This window comes from Centroberyx affinis, unplaced genomic scaffold, assembly GCF_046629955.1.
Source record: "Centroberyx affinis isolate AG114_WGS23_722 - 3 ecotype Tasmania unplaced genomic scaffold, CSIRO-AGI_Caff_v1 ptg000291l_1, whole genome shotgun sequence".
NCBI lineage: Eukaryota > Metazoa > Chordata > Actinopteri > Beryciformes > Berycidae > Centroberyx > Centroberyx affinis.
The window spans coordinates 176,332-195,050 of NW_027278970.1; the positions used below are offsets into that span (position 1 = coordinate 176,332).

The window sequence follows — 18,719 nt, forward strand, 5'->3', positions numbered from 1 at the left end:
CTTGACTCTGACTTGACTAAGGTGGTCTTGACTGCAGCCCTGAAACTGAGTAAAATAGGTTGCATCTTATTAGATTAACGGGTTGAAAATGCTGTATTTAGCTTCACCGCAGGCACAACAGAAATGCAAATAGTCACATCTCATACTGCAAAGAAATACATTTCACATGTAGGCCTACTTCAGAATATGTTTATTTGTATGTTTGCAAAAATATATTTGTTCAGTTAGATGACATTTATTCGAAAGAGATTTGGGACACTGGAAATACATTCTGTTGACAGCATACATCTGCAAGTATATCCTAAATATATTTTTGCAACCCAAAATATATTTCAATAGAATGTCATCCACATGGACAAATACATTGTTGGCCATTTTGTTGTAGATTTTGAAAGAGATTTGAATCACTTGAATAATATTTTATTCCTGTTTCTTCTTCCGTCCCCCTTTTCAGATCCAAGATGGCAGCTGGCACCAGTCACGTTTCCTCTTCCATACTCAGGATAGTCGTCAGCTACCTATTGTAGACATGCAGGAACCCTCCGCATCACAGCCCCATAGTCAGCGACATATAGAAGTTGGACCGGTCTGCTTCCTCTGAGGCCGACATCGCCCTCGCCGTACCACACTTAACATAAACTACTAAAACGCGAGGCTGCCGCGCAAAACGGCTGCCTACCAAAGAGAGGCTCGAACACCAAGCTGGGATGGGTCTCCGCTCCTGTCGGGAGAGACTGTTATCGGGTCTTTGCGAGCGCGACGAAAAGCCCGTGTCCGGTCGACGGCGGACCTTGGTGGAGGAACTCGGTCTCTGTGGGACATCCAGGCCAAGAAGGCCAAAGGAGAACAGTGTATACCAATATTTATCGGATAAATGTGTAAAGTATTTTTTGTTCGTCTGTCAAAAGGTGCTTGGGTTGGCTGCATCCTGGACCCACGTTACTCCCTGATCTCAGGGTTGGGCCTAACTACGCAGCGACCTGTCCAAACCCCAAACTCATACTGTACCTCCCTGTCATACACCCCAACCCACCACCCTCCAATACACCCTAGCCATCCTAAGCAGGGGCCTAGCCCGAAGGAGAGCGCCAGGCCTCTGAATAGGAGCACTGTCTAACTAAAGGTTTATAAGAGTGCAATAGCATGTGGATAATGTGTGACTGATTTGAACATTGCATTTCCGATCAAAGGCTATACGTTACATTGTTTTCATGATCATTCTGTCTTGTCCTGCCCAGTCGGACACGTTCGTCCTGACAGATGGTGCTCTACCTCTACCCGCTCATTCGCTTCCTAGAATAGATGCTTGTGTCAAATTAGTCTTTTGTTTTTTCCTTCGAGTTGTATGTACCGGTTACATCAAGATTTGTTCTATTGTATGAGTACTTATTTTGATTTGGTCATTTCTAATTTATGAACCATTTGTTTTGATACACTACATATTTTTTCGTAGCTTTTTCCTGCTATTTGGTAGGTTCTTCAGGGGTAACCTATCATTGGTGCTGCAACAAAGAATGAGTCATCAGTGAGTTTTTACATTTCCTGTGTATATATTGACAGCATACTGTATGTTTGATTATTTATATCCTTTTTGTTTTTGTTCACATTACTGTACCGCAGTAAGTTATACTCTCAGAGAAATATTTGGTCAACTACAACTCAGTCTAAATAAGTATTTATGTTTAAAAAGTGTATTTGTGTGTACACACTTGTGACTGTATGTTTATCATACCTTTTTTTTCAGCTCATTCAGTGCTTGTTAAGTGGACTGGCAGCTACCATAGGCCAGAGTCAGAATCCTTTAAAAACAGTCATCATATTCTTAAGTTATATTACCTTGAACAAAGTGTAATTATATAAATTCTCTGGAGGATAAAGTTGGATGCAAATGTGTAAATAATAAATATGTTGACATTAAATAAATGGAACATTTTATCCCCATATGGTTTGGTGCTTGTCTTTGATTAAAGGAATGGTCAGTATCATAAATTCATACAATAGGTTTGAATGAAATAACATTGGAGAGTCAACTGTAATAGAGGTTTGCTGTATGACTATCTGTCTCCCACTGGCAAATCTGTTTTAGATTAGAATGGTTTGAATTTTTGTAACACTATCATTGAAGCCTTGGTGCCAGAGGGACATAAGTGGGTTTTGGCTATCTCTTTACAGGAGAGCCCAAATCCATCTTCAGTTAATTCCAGTTTAACTTTCATGTTTTGTTGATCAAATCGTGACCAAAAGTGAATTGATGTGCTTTTGGTACTGGGAAGATCCAGAGTTTGTTTCTTCTGCAGCCAGGGAGTGATTTTTGAAGAAAGATACCATCCCCTTTTAGCGCAATCTGTAAAATGCATCAACTTAGATAATTATATATTTATCTGAAATGTGAGTCAAAAAAAGAAAACAACCGCCTGATATTCTGGCTCTGAAGCCTCTGTTATCACAGAGTGCCTAGTGCCTAACCCACTGGCACCCTCAATCTTACTGATGCTGGCAACTCAAAGTGTTGATGATAATTTGAAAAGACACTGCCTTCAGCAGCTGGTGATTAAATATGGTGTGCATGTGCTCAAACACACACTCATACACTACTATGACCCCCCCTAAATAAACAATAAGTCTTACATAAACTCACATACAAAAGTGGTGAGGATCTAGAGTTTCTTCTCAGAATTTTTACCTGCTTCATTGTTGCCATTAAGACTAGCAAATAAAAACATGAAGCCAGTTAATTCCAAGGCACATCAAATCAACAGTGTGAAAAGGTCACTCAGTTCCTTGTATCATTATTCATGAGTCATAAAAACAACAAGCTGCTGGACTTGGCTCAGATTGAATTCACTTTCAAGGGAGAGACGTGTGATTATAAACTCATTCAACTGAAAGCTAAGTGCAATGTTTTGTTTCACACTTTTGAGCAATAAAAGCATACCTCACCACACCCACTGAACTGCCTACAGCAGCAACATATCCATGAGGCATTCATAGCACCACATATTGTATCAGATGTTTTACTGAGGCAGCACAACATAATAAGTCCTTATTTATTTTACTTTAGACTTTTTGCATCTGATATGTGGACAACACAAATGTCACGTTTTGTTTTCTTAATATTCTTATGTGTTGTGTTCAAGCTACTTGAAAATACATTAGGTACATTATTATGCATAATAGGCTAACTATATGTCCTGAGTGGCACTATGATGCACAACATCCCACAATTATGCATAATAATGGGCTCGGTACATCTCAGCTGTAGGTCTGTTTTACACATAGACTGTATCTGGACATTACTGGAGGGTGTCGTATTTCTAACCCACCAACACCAGGAGGCGCCAATGTGCCAGTTTCACGCTCAACCGGAATTCTCCCCCACGTGCTGCAAAGAGGCCACAGGCAAGAGGAGGAAGTGGGTTTGTTTTGATGCTAGAGCTTCATGCCCAACGTGTGGCTGCCCTCTCTCAGTAATGTGTACCGTAATTGTGCCCGCAGCAGACACAATGTCAGCTGTAGAAAGCCAAGTCGAAAACAACAGTCTAGAGGATGAGGCAAAAGGGCAGAAAAGAAAGATGTCTCTGTCAAAGTAAGTGATTTTAGTAGGCAGCGAGCCAGTGGCGAACTGTTAGCTAGCATTAGCTTAACGTTACTTGCTTACAGCACTGTCTGGCATAAGTTCTTCCAGACTGCATTTGATTTGTATCGTTAAATTGTTTGTAAACCGAGTGGCTGTATATACCGTTATTTTCGCATTTGCCAGTTAACGTGTTAGATAGTAGATAGCAAACTAGCTGCTATTAGCCTCATTTGGTACCATGCATTCTCTCTTGACCGCCCCGCCTCCTCTCCCTCCCTCTCTCTCTCTCTCTCTCCCTCTCTCCAATTCAATAGGCTTTATTGGCATGGAAGTTAAGAACAATATTGCCAAAGCATTAAGATACAGATCACACTTTGTATCAGTGTGTGTGTGGTATCCTCTCTCTCTCTCTCTCTCTCTCTCTCTCTCTCTCTCAAATTAAAAATGAGCTGTACTGGCACAAATCAAAAAGAAGATAGTTTTGCCAAGGCATATTGTGTTATCACGTCAAACATAAATAAATACACAATTGAAACATTTACAATCTTCCAGTACTAACAATAATGAGGGCAGTAATTAACAGAAACTCAGAAACACTCTCTCTCTCTCTCTCTCTCTCTCTCTCTCTCTCTCTCTCTCTCTCTCTCTCTCTCTCTCTCTGGATCTCCTCTGTCTCTCTCTGAGTTATCATATATCTTAACTAAGCAGCAAATGAATATAGAGTAGTATCTGATTCGCAAGAACGGTGAATGACAATGTGGAATGGAGAAGGTTGTTCAGTACATGTCTTGTACTTTCCCTTTGACTGTGGTGAGGTCATGTTCATGTTGTGTGTCAGTATGTACTGTGAAACTGCCCTCCATATGTAGGCTATCTGCACCCATGTCAGCTGGGGATAAAGTCATGTACTTTTTTGTACTTGCAGAGATTTTGATTGTAATGATGTTGCCATTTGTCTGTCCAACAGTTGTGGTGTGTGTGGATCAGAGGAGGCCAAGTACAGATGCCCCGCCTGTCTCAATCATTCTTGCAGGTGAGATTGATGTTCCCAAAGACCAAGTAATGCTGTTCTTTCTTCCAGCATATAGGTGACACAAGACCCCACGACACCCCCATTCAGTTTTTTCCGTGTTATGTAGGCCTATATTAATTAACATGAGTGTGTATCTTTATGGCTACGTGTTATGAAAAGCACAGCTGCTTAAAGCCGGCTAATGTTTGCTTTATTAAATTAAGAGGCAATTTAGTGGGAGAAGAAATTGTCGAAGTAGTGCTGCTTTCTGCAACAACTGAACATGCTATATTGGCTATATTGCACACAGTTACAGCTACCTATGTTCCTACTATAATGCAGTGGAAAATCTAGCGTAAAAAATTTGCAATGGCAGCTGGTTCCATGAGGCTATCAATGACTGCTTTTTCATTTTAGAGCCTGGCAGAAAGTACACTATTTTACACAGTATGAGCGCACTGAAGCAAGAATAGCCTAGCCTTCATATAAGTTGCATTAGATGTAAGAAGGCCTGACTTTGATGCTCCCTGCCTGCTCGGAGGCTTTTCCAGCCCCCGAGCTGCTATTAGGCTGAGATGATCTCCCCCAGGTGCTTACCAACCGTCTCCAAGTTTTAACACCAAGGTGGAATCAATTTATCTTCCCCTTTTATAGTGTGGTATTATGGGTGATTTAAAGATATTAAGTGGGCCTCGGTTCCTCCATGGTCAGAAATGATTGGAAACCTCAGCTGCAGCCAAAAAGACAACAGTAAAGCTGATTCTTAAGTTATGTAACATACTATAGGCTGAGGGGAGGGGGAAAGGGTTACTGCACAGAGATGTGGCCTATCGTGTTTTTGTCTCAGGCAGGGGTCTTGCATATAGATTCATTAGTAGTAGGCCAATGCAGATTTTTAAAGAATATTTTTGGGGGTATTTGTGCTTTATTGGATATTATGTTATTTAGAGTTACAGGAAAGCAAGGAGTAAGAGTTTGCAGGTACATGGTAGATGCCAAAGTCTGCAGATCTATGGAACACCCCTGGACGTTGTTACTGCCTGCTTTGCAACAGGGTTTGGCAGGTTTTTGATTGAGTAAGAGTGAAAATGGGGAGCACAGATATATTGAAGGGCAAATCCACCATAACAGATGTTGTTCGCCCCTGATCTTGGATAGTTCAGTCTTTGTGAGCATGATGGAAAGTAGCTTCTCCCAAAGTTAGACAGAAAAGAGCCAAGACACTCTTGATCATGTCAGCAAGAGACAAATACTAGCGTAGTTCATGTTGATAAAAATTGAATGAACTAAGAAATCTTAAATAACATGAATTCTGTTTTACGATGGAGTTTCCTTCATCATTTTGCTCTCTCTACAACGAGAACATGCAATTGTTGTAGAAGCTGTATTCCATCTGTGTGATATCACTAATGAAATCACTGAAACAATGTTTTGCCATTTGAGATATAAACCACTAATCACTAAGGTATTATGCAACAAGAGCTGAAGAAAATGTCTCTTCTACCTTTGCACGCAATAACTTGACTTTTGTGATTGAGTTATAGCCATGTTTTTGTTTTTACTGACTGAACTTTCCTTTGATTGCTGGCCAGCAACAACACGCCACTAGTAATGTCAACAGCCCATGGCCTAGTCCTTGAATTCTGTGGATCTTGAAGCATTTACAACGCAACCTTCAAGTTCTAAATGCCATAATGAAGGTCACACCTGAGTTTTTCATTAAGGTTTATCGGCGGGGGCAAGGGGATGTCCGTCCACCTCTCTCTTGGCTCCCTATTGTTTTGGGCATCATTCAGCATTCCTTTTGCATAGTTTCTGGGATATGGTCTTTGCGAGACCCTGGCCAAATACCTTTCTCTCAGCAAGTGTCTGAAATGGGTCTTTCTATGCTTGGATCACATCCCAAGTGTTTCTTTTTTTAATAAGATCTTTCAGAAAGCCAATTACAGGCATTTTCAGAATAATCATATTAGTCTCAGTAATGTTTTCATTCAAGGCATCTAGGAGAAATGTGCAGGTGGGTGTAACCTGCCTGGCCTTTCTGTCTACTGAACATCCATCAATTAACTTTGGTCAGGTATACTTATAGGTCTAGGCCCAGCCTGTACTTAAGAGCATTTGTCCTTCATCACCAATGATATGAAATTCAAGTGAACAGCACACTGGACAGATTACTTTTGCAAGTGCATTAAAGCTGGTCATTGGCATTTACTGAATGCCTAGGCCTAACTGGTCAGACCTGGGCTGTCAGTTTCATTGCTTTTAGTCTCCTTAGAGACTAAAATGAGGATGAGTGAGGATGACGTTTCCTGTGTTGGCACAAAATAAAAAATGCATCCATTTTGATTGATTTGAATTTTGGTTAAATTAGCTTTTACGCAAAGGGTGGGAGAAAAGCGAAAAAAAGCTACAAATGACTTGTGCACCTCCACCCTCACTAATTTTGTGCAAACCACACACTGGCCATCAGTCATCAGTCAGGCCCAGGCGACGGGCAGACGCAGAGGGTTTCAGTCTGTCAGTGGATGGCCCGTCAGTGGCACCGTCACGGTTCCCAGTGTGCACCAAGACATCTCAAGACTGATTTACACCTCCTCGCCAGATTTGGCGTTGGCTCTCCAGTGATTTAGATCCCCGGAGACCAAAAACACAGTGTTTTGCTCTGTATTTTCCAGACTTTGTGTTACGTAAGGCTCTACGCAACAGCTTAATCCTGAAAGAGATGCTTTGAGAACTCACTGCTTGAACTGAAAAAACACTTATTTTCCAACTAGAGTCGACCCTTATAATGAAGCGCATTGTGTTCATAGTCCGATGATGAAACCAAGGGTAACAGAAACCTGATTTTTGTCATGTTGTATGTGTCAGGCCAGATTCTGGCCCAAGTATGTCCCACACAAATATTGTAATCAAACAGGTAACCATCAGCTTTTCTCTCTGGAGCGCTCTCATTGCACACTGATCTTGACAATCTTTCTGGGATGACAGCCTTAAAGAAATCTAGTAGTGTTTGTCCACCTGCAGTGCCAACCATTTGGTTAAATTGTTCTTTACAGGGTGTTCCCAATGGTTTGGCAGGCAAGGACCTATGCCATTTACTCAAGTTCGTCGGTCTGAGCCCAGCCCATAACATTTGTTGCTTTTTGTCCTCCCTCTTTCACCAGTTTTTCCCTTGGCTGCCCTTTGTGTACTGTCTGGAGGAGCAGAAATGCCACAAAACTAAATTCCAGGAAAACAGAAGTATTACTGAAAGATTTCCCTCTCTGTTCCCTACAGCTTGCTGTGTGTGAAGAAACACAAGGACGATTCAGGATGCAGCGGAGTTAGAAACAAGACTGCCTTCGTGGCCCTCTCGCAGTTTGATGAAATAAGCCTTCTCAGTGGTGAGCCTCTCCTTTCCTTTATAACTGCAAAACCCACTCCAAAAAAGGGGAATGTTCTCAACATGATTTCACAACCAAGTTTAAAGATATCACATGTAAGGTTTTCTCTTAATCTTTCATAGTCAAATTATAATTGTAACTGTAACATAACAAACATTGATGAAGTCTCTATCCCCTACGAGTGGTTTTCCACTGACGTATCTAAGAATTTGGGAAAATGAGTTTGTCGGTTGGCTTCTGCGCTCAGGCCAGTCAGTGTGTGATCCTTAGACAAAATGTCTTTTCAAAATAATAGGGTCACACTTGACAGCGAGGATACTTATTTTAAAATGTTTTTGGCAGACACTAACGAAGGCTGAGTGCCGAAAATATTCTGTTTATCGTAAAATAAATATAGTTATCTGACCTGGAAAATCTTAAATTTGAAGTAACCAGCATAAAGTAGATTGTTAGGGCAATTATTTGTCATAGTTGGCAACAGGAGTATATGTTTCTGTAAGTATTAGAAAGTGTTATCACAATTAATGTCATTAATATATTAATGAGATATATTATTATTTACTGTTATGTGCGTGTACTATTTGGTCTCTGCCTCTGCTGTAGATTACAGGTTTCTGGAGGATACAGGGCGGTTTGCTGATGGTGCCACTAGAGACACTCTCATTCGGACTCCACATGCCACTTTAAAAGTAAGTCAGTTTCACAGCTGTTGGTTGACTAGGGCCTGTATTCATCAAATAGTAGGGCTGAACAATTTTGAAAAAATATCTAATTGCGATTATTTAGACTGATATTGCAATTGCGATATGTTTTGCGATATTAGAGGGAATGATAATTTTTACATCATTATTCTCATTTTCATTTACAAACGTATTAAAATTATTATGGTGTGATTTTTGCGGGGATCTGTACCAAACAAAGATGTTTTCTTAAGTCTGTAATATGATGTGTAGGCCAGGACATCTCTGCAGCACGACAATATTTAATTTAAAATGGTATTTTGACACACATTTCGCCTTTAACAAATATTGCGCCTCCTGCGATTTGAAAATTGCAGTAGGCCATATTGCGATTTCGATAAAATTTCGATTAATTGTTCAGCCCTATCAAATAGGTCATCCTTGATACATTAATGAGGTTGTCTTACATGCTTAAAGCTGGCTATCTTGGAATAGACTATATTCGGAGACTAGTTTATGTGAACATGTCAGTCTGAGTCAGCTATGCGACATCTGAAAACCTATAGATTTGCTTTCTCCTTGTGCCATTTTGTGTCCTCAACTCACAACTCGCTCAAACCACAGTATGCTGGAGAGGAGCGCTGTGAAATCAAGTGAAAGCGAGAGATTCCCAGAAGCATTATGTATACAGCTCCTGATTTTGATTTCTCTTGTGTAACAGCCCCAAAACTGCTTAACCATATTACAGTACAGTACAAAGATGTTACATATCTGATCTATATACCTTTTAAAAATCAAAAGATGAATGAAAGAATTACACTAATAAAATCCTAGCTTTACGATATTAGAAATCCAGCATCATCTATATATTTTTCTTTTCATGCTTTATTGCTGCTTTGGTAATTTGCGGCTATACTTATGCAATGCTTACTGCTGTCGCTCCAAACCACAGACCTTCATTTATGTGACATTCAGTGTCCATTCCAGCTTTTACCTGTACTGTTACTACAACACAACAGGAGTGATATTTGATAGTTTGGAGTAATGCATGTTTTCTTGTGGGGTTTTGAGGCACTGCCTGCTTCAGTGGTCACAAATCAATCAAAATAATGAACTTTATTCTCAGCAAGAGATAAAGGCTTGGCGCATGATGCGCTTTGGGTTTTGGGTTTCTTCCAGAGCCTTCCAAGTGCGATAATCTATTAGCCTTGTATAGTCCTACCTGTCAATAAATCTCTTTTACTGTCTCCCTGTATCTGCCAATCTTAAGTCATTAACTAGCTATGCTAGTGCCAGAAAGGAAAGGCTTGTCCTTTCAAATCGAGATCAGGACAGTAAGGAGAACGTCAGGTAATCTTTGTTTTAATTGTTAATGAAACTTGCACAGCCAGATTTATTGATGCAGAACAGATGTTTGGTATTTAGACGTAACTGTTCTTGCAGAAGATGATCGAACCCCTCTGACTTTTTCCACTGAAGTGAAATGTCAGTCGGGTTGTGGTCCCAGCAAATCTTTTTTAAGGCCAACAACAGAACCCTTCCATTAGATTCTGTTTCAGTGGATAGTTATTTTCTCTAAAGTATGCTCCTCTGCCTGGAGCATTTTTTTTCTGATAAGTTCTGAGAATGTTGCATTGTACTGTTTGGTTGTTTGAATCTTGGTGCTTCCCTCAGCTGTTGTGGCTTATTCTGCCTTGTCAAATGGGTTGAAAATCTCAACAAGACTAACCTTATACATCTATACTAAACTAAGCTATTACTATACAGTATGATTCTGTGACAAGCCAAAATATTGCTACACTGTACTATGCTGTAGTACACTAAATTCATATGATACAATACCATTAGATTCTGTACTATACTGCACTATACTATTCTGTTCTTTCCTTTTCTGTTTTCCAGGCTAAGAGGCTGGCAGCCAGCGCCAGGAAGATGAACATCACGCTGCGGTTTCTCCCCATCACATTCACCAAGAGCAGAGAAAACTCCACCTTCTTTCTTTCAAAGTAAGAACACAACGCTCAAGTACACAAGGTCTTCAACTGTTTTTATTTAGCCTGTGACATAAATTATGTCAATTTAATCAGCATTGCAGACTTTGGGTAATTTAGAGACCCAAGCCCATCACTTCCTCTTGGCCCTGCAGAAGACATAAACATAAATACCCTTGCATACATAAAATAGGCTGTAAAAACTTTATTTTTTACTTTGTCATTATTATCATATGAAAATGGTAACCAGAAGGAAATACTGATATGGTTAGAAAACATTATACTGTACCAGTGCTACAGTATCATAGAAAATGTTTCAGACATAGTACAAACACAAGAAATCCAACACTACATGTGTCTGGGTTTCCATCAGAGCAGCACTGCTAGCAGCTCCTCCTAAGCACTGTGGAAAGCTTTACCCAAGCATTATGAGACTGTCTTTAATATGCTGAGTCAAACTCAAGGACAACCCTCCATGGTTTACTGGGGAAGTTTAATCCCTGCTCCGCAGCAAAATGACCTTGTGATTAGTGATGTTTAACTTTGCCACAGGATGGCACTCTTGTTAAGTCCTAACCGCCGGTCGCATGTAGTGCTAGTTCTCCTCAGGTTATCTGCAGGCAGTCTAGTGCATGATGATGAAGGGCCGAACTGAACAGCAGTCATGTCTGTTAAATGAGTGACAGATCAGTTGCCTGAGGTAGCTGAGGCATTAGTGGTATTGACTGGGACGAGTCGAGCTTAGCCAAGCTCGCGGGACAGATTTAGCCTCGATGAGATCGTTCACAGGTAGCGTGGCAGTTTGCAGTGCCGCTGTATTTCACAACAGTATACTTTGGTAACAGTGATCTATAGCAGGGGCCCTCCACGCAGGCATGTTGTAGCCATTCCGTCGGCCCTTGTTAGATGCTCAGTGTCTCTTAAATTTATATGGCAGCTGTGCTCTCCCCAGCGCACATACACACACACACACACACACACACACACACACACACACAAACACACACACACACATGCACACATGCACACACACATTCACTCACTCAGTTGAGAAATAGATCTTACTGTAAGAACAAAAATGTAAATACAATCAACATTCATCATCAGGCTTTAATCCATGCTCCAGGCAAACCAACCAAGTGCAGTTGCAGTACAACAACTCCACTGATCGTGATATTGGCCCATCTACCTAAATAAGACCCACAGAAATCATACAGCTACTGGAACTGAAACTGGGAATGAGTAAACCCAAGTCCCAGAACCAAATTTACCCCTCTAGGGCTGTGTTTTTTAAACTATGGGCTGCTACCCAGAATGGGGCACAGACTTGTTTCTGGTTGGTCCCCACATGACAAGAATACTAGGATCAGCCGGAGTTTTAATGTGCCTGGGTACCAGGGCTTGACAGATTTTTTTTTAAATTCAGGCCCTGAGCTGAAAAACATTAACCCCTCTGACTGAGGGGAAACACTTACATGTGATATGATGTGATAAACCCAGGGATGTAGTGGAGGGTCAGTTTACCCACCTTTTTATTGTAACATAAACCTTTATGAGGTAAATTCATAATATACATCATAGTAAGTAGTATCAAACTGATGTAGGTTACTTGAAGATAGGGTATTTTAAGGAAAAACACATACAGCAATGCTTTTTCTCAAAAAACTATTGATTTTTGTTTATACTGGTGAATGTTTGCCTTATGATGACAACCGACTGGAGGTCATAGTTTTCCCACCTTTATTTACCACTACGTCACTGGATAAACCCACTTGACCTCCTCAAATGGACTTGATGTTGTGTTGCCGTAGCAACTGGTTACCCCCTGTACTCAATGAGGCCTCCAATTTGAGTCGTTTTATAATGCTTTCCCTCAGTTTTTCCCTGTTTCCTGTTTCTTTTTCCTTTTCCATTTTGCTTGATTTGCTGCTGCAGTGCCGCTGATGGCCTTGTCACCTTTTTTCCTCCTGAAGCAGCCTTCTGCCACTCATTTCCCATTTCTACGGAGACTGAGCCCTAACACTCTCCACCCTCAATGGAAGAATACAAATTGATCTCAGCGGTTTATTAGAAAGAGGGGAAAATGGTTATCGAACTGCATATTAAAGTGTAAGACTCTGAAATGTCTGGGGACAACATTGGGTGCCAATCAGAACTGCCACTGAAAGAAGCCTTTGTCATTCCCTCCAGCTGTTTTTATGTTGTTAGTCCCCCCCCACCCTCTTTTCCATCCTTAATGTCTACCACTCCGTCATGTCTGTCTCTGGTGTTTTGCAGGCAGTGAGTTAAACGTGCACGTCACATCTCAGGATGAGGCAACATTATGTAAGGTTGTAGTAGCAGACTTTGTCCGCCCCCACCCCCCTAATCCCCATGCCTAACCCCCCCACTGTCAGATGGTGAGTGTTACACGGTTTTTGTGGGACGATACCAGCACGTCGGTTAGCTCTTAGTCCTTTCCATAAAGGTTCAACACCTGGGAATGTGCTAATGGGGACTATATTCCCACGATTGCACCAGCTCCAGTGAGAGAGACAAGAAGAGTCTTTATGCTTTTGCTATTGCAGGATCCATAGAGGAATCTTCAGCCAGCTGCAGAGCCTTATGTCTTTGTTTAGTCTGGTTATTCTCAGTGAGTCTCACTGCGGTTTTTCAACTGACCACAACAGTGTCCCGTTCACAGAACAGCAAGTGGACACAAGGGATGGGATGAAAGGTGTACAATAAATTGCAGGGGATAGAGAGAGAATGTGCTTCAGAATGTACCAAGTACATAATATAAAAAGCAGATGTGTGAGCAGTGTGACTGCAGCTGGTTAGCGACATATTCATGCTACGCACTCACACTGCCAAAGAAGGATCATTACTGGCAGACAGCTGACTAGAAGGCTTTCATGCCTGGCTATGGTGTGTGTGTGTTTATGTGTGTGTGTCTGTGTGAGTACAGGTATATGCATGCATACGTGAGTGTTTGTATGCGCACAAGCATGAGTTTGTGAGCATGTATCTGTGTGCTTAAATATTTATACGCAAATGGCTGCTCATCTACTTTCTTATTTCAAAAACAGGGCACAAACAGTGAAGAGGCTGACTTGAAATTACAGGCCTGTGCAGCCTTTCAATCCAACTCTTGGAGGGTAGATATGTAATAGCTGACATTTGGCAGAACATTGGGAGTAGTTGTGCTAAGGTGGAATCATGTTTTCTACAGCCTCAGCCTGGCATGACAGGGCATTTTCCCCATAGACGGCTTGGGTGGACCGGGCAACACGTTGCACAAGTAGTTACTGGAGCTATTGAATGTACATATTGTTGTAATAACTTGAAAGAATTCATAATATGAGCTAGTTTGGAAACAAATGTGTGGCCTGGCTTGACTTAAGTTCTTTTTGCCCCTCAAACGGTTACACCCCAGAATTTTAACATTCAGATATGGTATTCCTGTACCCAAGGAAAATTTGATATGTGTCAAGCGGACCTTTGCTGCTGTCTAGGTAGCCAGAAATCAGAGAGCAGACTTTCTTCCACCCCCTTAATCTATGATGTCACCAATGTACAGCTAGAAATGAGAGAGACTTCTAAAGAGACTACTAAAATGTTCTGCATTTGGGTGTAAATGCACAAACATGTTCTATTAACGCAAAATGTCAGTTTCCCATGTATTGGGAATCAGCCTCAATCAGCCTGGATTGGGGGAGAAGTTGAGGCAGTAAGAATAACATAGTGAACTGTAAACTTGAGTGGTAGCCTATTTGGTGATATAATAAGTGAGCAGGTGTAATTGTTGTCTTTTTGGTAAATTCAGTAGCGCTACAATTGCCCACCAATAGATTAGGGATGTAACGGTACACCGTTTTAAGGTATACCGCGGTATAAAGCAACCATGATTCTGAACCGTAAGCCTTTCCCTGTAATACCGTGCCCACGGTATAAATTTATGTTGCGCATTGTGCGCAATGCCATATGCACAGCGCCGCATGCCACTACAATGGAGGGTTACCTATCCACAGCTCCGCTCCTCACAGCCAGGGGAAAAAATGAAACATTACGCTTCAAGTTGCTAGCAATATTGAATTGCAACAGTGGACTTTGTAATTTAATATACATTATTAAACTGCACTAGATTACAAGATTGTTGTGTGTATTTTCCGTTTTTAATGCAAAATAAACTATCCGTTGTTGCACTGCAGGGCGCTAGAACATTAACGTTATCTCACTAAGGAGGACCCTTGCGTTAAATATTTTTATGTAAATGTTACAATGCTAATGCATGAGAGTTTCAGTTAAATACACACAGACACACACGTACAGGCAAGCACACACGTTTCAGTTCAATAAAGCAATATTTTTCTTCAAAGCAAAATACTTGTTTGTTTTTTCGATGGGCCACAGTACGTTTAATTAAAAGGGGGAAAAAAATAATACGGTGAAATACCGTATACCATGGTATTTTGGTAGATACCGTACTGTGAAATTTCATACCGTTACATCCCTACAATAGATTCCTTAATAGATTGGTGTAACCAGGTTAGATCATTCATTAAGGCTACAGTACAGCTGTGAAAAATGTGCCTCCTTTGTATTGAAGACATTAACTGTGGATAGAAACTCACAACTTACATTACTAACCCAGGCAACAGTAAACATGTTTTCCCCCACAAAAGATTCAGTCCCCCTCTGGGTCAATCAGTGACAAATACGTTGCCTTGTTTTGACCTGTTTTTGTAGCACCCCCATTGGGCCAATCAGTGCAATTTGAAAATGCTGGAATAGAGTAGTGAGATGCATAATTTCCCCAAGCTTTGTAGAAACCCAATCAGTGGTGTCTGAGATATTGCGTGTGATGGATGAAAGAACAAACATATGGAAGGAGACTGATCCATAGTTCACCCTGATTTCATAGTGGGGGACAACTATCCCTTTGCACACACATGCACTAGAACCGTCACTTTCCAGAAATTGAGTTCAAATGAAACCATTATCAGCAGATTCAATCGAATGTATTCTTAACTTCAGCAGACAACCTTCAGCTGTCGTTGGTTTGATTAACCACTGTTGATGCAGAGCAGAGGCTGTGGCTTCTGCCATCTGAGGCAGGCCCCACATCAAAATGCCATGCAGCAGTGTCATGAAAGTATTGCATGTTGTCAAAATAGGCCGCCTAACCGGAGGGAACATGCTGCTCTCCTGCCGTCGTTTGATTTAAAATTAAAAACGAATCTACCAAGCAATGTGATAGTGCTGCATGTACTAGTGAAAATATAAAACTTGCCAGTATCGTATTTTAATCACCTAGTTTCCATGTATTGTACAGAAAACAATAACGTTGATCCTGCACTAGTAAGACTGGACAGAATATTCATATTTGATCAGGGAAAAACAAAACAAAATAGTGTATATATATATATTTTGAGATTAACAATTTTTGAAGATGCATACGCACACACTTAGATCCTACACACATCAGCATCTTTCTTGCCGGTCTATGAGTTGTTTTCTTCAAGAGGAAGAATCAAGCTGTGCTGCTGCGTCAGTGTTGGCCTCCTCAGGCAAAGGATATACACCAGACCGATGACTACCATTTCGGAATTAGTCCAGCAACAGAGGCCCGAGCCAGAACCTAAAGAAGGAGTCTTAAGATACATCTGCCTGTAATCTACCTCTCCCCTCTCCTTTCCTCCATCAACCTCTCTGCCTCCCCACCCTCTGAGGCTGTGGAGTAAACTGTGGCGGTGGATGTTGGATTAGTTTGCTGTATCTCAGTGCAGAGGCCCCAAAGTCCTGTCGTCTCCATCCACCCCACACCCTCTCGCCACCCAAACCCTGGCATCTGCCCCTCAGGCGCAGATGCACAGGACACATGGTTTCATGCAGGCCTGGTGTTACACCATTTCTGTTGAATTGGTCCAAACTTTAATCCAGCCAGATGGATTTCTGCTCTGCCAGGCTTTCTGCTGTCTGGTGTTGATGGTAGCAGCAACTCCAATGACTTATTCAACCAACACAGCGTGTTCTTGTTAATGAATTAATCTGTCATGCTCTGAGGCTGTCTCTCTCGCCGTCTCCCTCATGGATGCAGTGTGTTGCTCAAGAGTCGGGCTGCTTTTGTCTCTTTTTGCTTTGATTCAGTGAGGAAGCTAAGGTCACGTCCTGAAATGGCAATGATATGCACAGTCATTGCAGGAAGTTGTGCTTATGCATTTAAAACGCATCTAAAATGTCATCCTGTGTACCCTTAAAGATTTGATGTCAGATCTGTAGGGAGAAGGATAAAAATAGTACCCACTGAAGGCCAGACACCAGGACTGTATTCAGAAAGCTTCCCAGGGGAAGGACTACTAATTTGGGGGTCAGCAGGAAAGACCACTTGTCCGCATTTTTTTGAATGACAAACTTTGACCCTGTATCAGCATTCACCCTTTAGCTGATTTGCGAGTGTAGATCCAGGCCTTAAGTAACTTGAATTGTGATTGTGAAGCCTAACTTGCATATATGAAAATCAGCCCCTGCATTTTGACTGAATAAATAGCTTTCTTTTTTACGCAGATTCTCCAACAGCACTTTCTTTTCCTTTGTTTATAAAAATGATCACATTATGAGGTTATTGAGTTGGTTGTTGGCTTTTTGTAAAGCTATAGGTCTACCTCAAGGGCTTCAAGTTTGCATAAGTAATCCAGACCTAGACTTTTGAGCTGTTTATAGACTAAATATAGAAGGGAATCTAGTCAGGGAAGCAAAACGGCATTATGCTGCCAATTTGAGGTGGAGGAAACAGCAGCCACTTGGGAAGCGATGAGAGATGACCTCTTGCATCCCCTCTACTCAACCCTGGCTCCTGAAAATGATTTGAAACCCCAATGTTTTTTTTCCCAGGACACTGAGGTTTCAGACACTTTGACTAGATTTTTCCCCCTTGGAATGAGACAAAATAAACACAATATGAATCTGGAGCACACAATATTATTTCCAGAGGCTGAAAACCCTGATCATATGTTGTGCTGGCTACCCCAAGCAATTCTGAAATCTGGAGAGCATTCTTCCACCTGACTACCCCTCAATGCACACACACACATTTACACATGCAAACCCATTCAGTAGCTCACACATGGACAGAGATTTGTAGGAATCAGGTTCTGACCCTAGCAACAAGCAGGGATACTTGTAATGTTTGTTATTCGGTTGCACAGTATTCATGATGAAACTTGTGTCCACAGTGGGAGTTTTTTCCAATGTGTTTTGGCCACCTACTAAGCCTATTGTAGATGGTTAGTTCTTGATGTCCAACAAGCTGTTTGACAAAGAATCCCACTAGGAGGAGAAAATGCATTTAGATGAAGGCCATGTAAGGCAACAGATAGCTTACTGTGTGGAGTGTTCTTGGGGTTATAAGACTTTAAACATAATCTCAAAGTGCGGTTGCTATTGGTGCAAATGTAAATGCAGGAATCATAAACAAGGTTTAATCACAATGGCCTGGGTGAATAGTTTCAGGGAGAGGATGGATTGCATTCCTTATGCACACAATCATACATGGGAGCAACCATACCATTTGCTGTTGGCCACCCCTCTGTGGAGCATTTAGAGGTTAAATGACTTGCTCAAGGGCCCTTCAACGATAGCTGGTGAGGGACTGAACAGTGGCTCTAAACCTCTTTTTCAGCAGATTATGGGATTCACACCGGTCGTCCTCTGCTATCGGTGCTTCTGTTTTGTGTTCCTTTTCGTCAATCTCTCCTCTCCTCTCTATTCCCCCCAGTGAATGATGGCACGTATCCCAGGTATGCACCTTGGCCTTGCCTGAAATGCTTGCACGCATCTTGGGCAAGCCCTTTTTCCATTGGAATACATAGTTTCCATTTGCCATAATGTCAGAATAATGGCATCACACCTGGTGTTCCACCCTGATTCGTTTGTACACAGTCTCACACACACACACACACACACACACACACTAAAGAAGAAACTGAAACTGTGCCAAAAACAAGCAAACACTCATAAATTCCTCCGACTAGGGGGTTGGGGGTGTTGGGTACCTCCCACACCTGCGTAGGGAATCCCCTCGCAGCCCCCTGCCTA

The 18,719-nt window shown here is 41.5% G+C and overlaps 2 protein-coding genes across 2 annotated transcripts in view; both read left to right on the forward strand.

Annotated features, from left to right (window-relative positions):
• LOC139640758 (collagen alpha-1(XXIV) chain) overlaps positions 1 to 1,923 on the forward strand; it is a 137,648-nt gene extending 135,725 nt beyond the window's left edge. The window contains exon 70 of the mRNA XM_071514940.1: positions 455 to 1,923. Within this exon, the coding sequence (XP_071371041.1) occupies positions 455 to 601 (147 nt within the window). The 3' untranslated portion in view covers positions 602 to 1,923. The remainder of the gene's footprint in view (positions 1 to 454) is intronic.
• Positions 1,924 to 3,413: 1,490 nt separating this feature from the next.
• Positions 3,414 to 18,719, forward strand: part of znhit6 (zinc finger HIT-type containing 6) — a 32,195-nt gene continuing 16,889 nt past the window's right edge. The window contains exons 1-5 of the mRNA XM_071514988.1: positions 3,414 to 3,586; positions 4,545 to 4,610; positions 7,866 to 7,972; positions 8,576 to 8,661; positions 10,555 to 10,658. Coding sequence (XP_071371089.1) covers positions 3,471 to 3,586; positions 4,545 to 4,610; positions 7,866 to 7,972; positions 8,576 to 8,661; positions 10,555 to 10,658 — 479 coding nt within the window. The 5' untranslated portion in view covers positions 3,414 to 3,470. The remainder of the gene's footprint in view (positions 3,587 to 4,544; positions 4,611 to 7,865; positions 7,973 to 8,575; positions 8,662 to 10,554; positions 10,659 to 18,719) is intronic.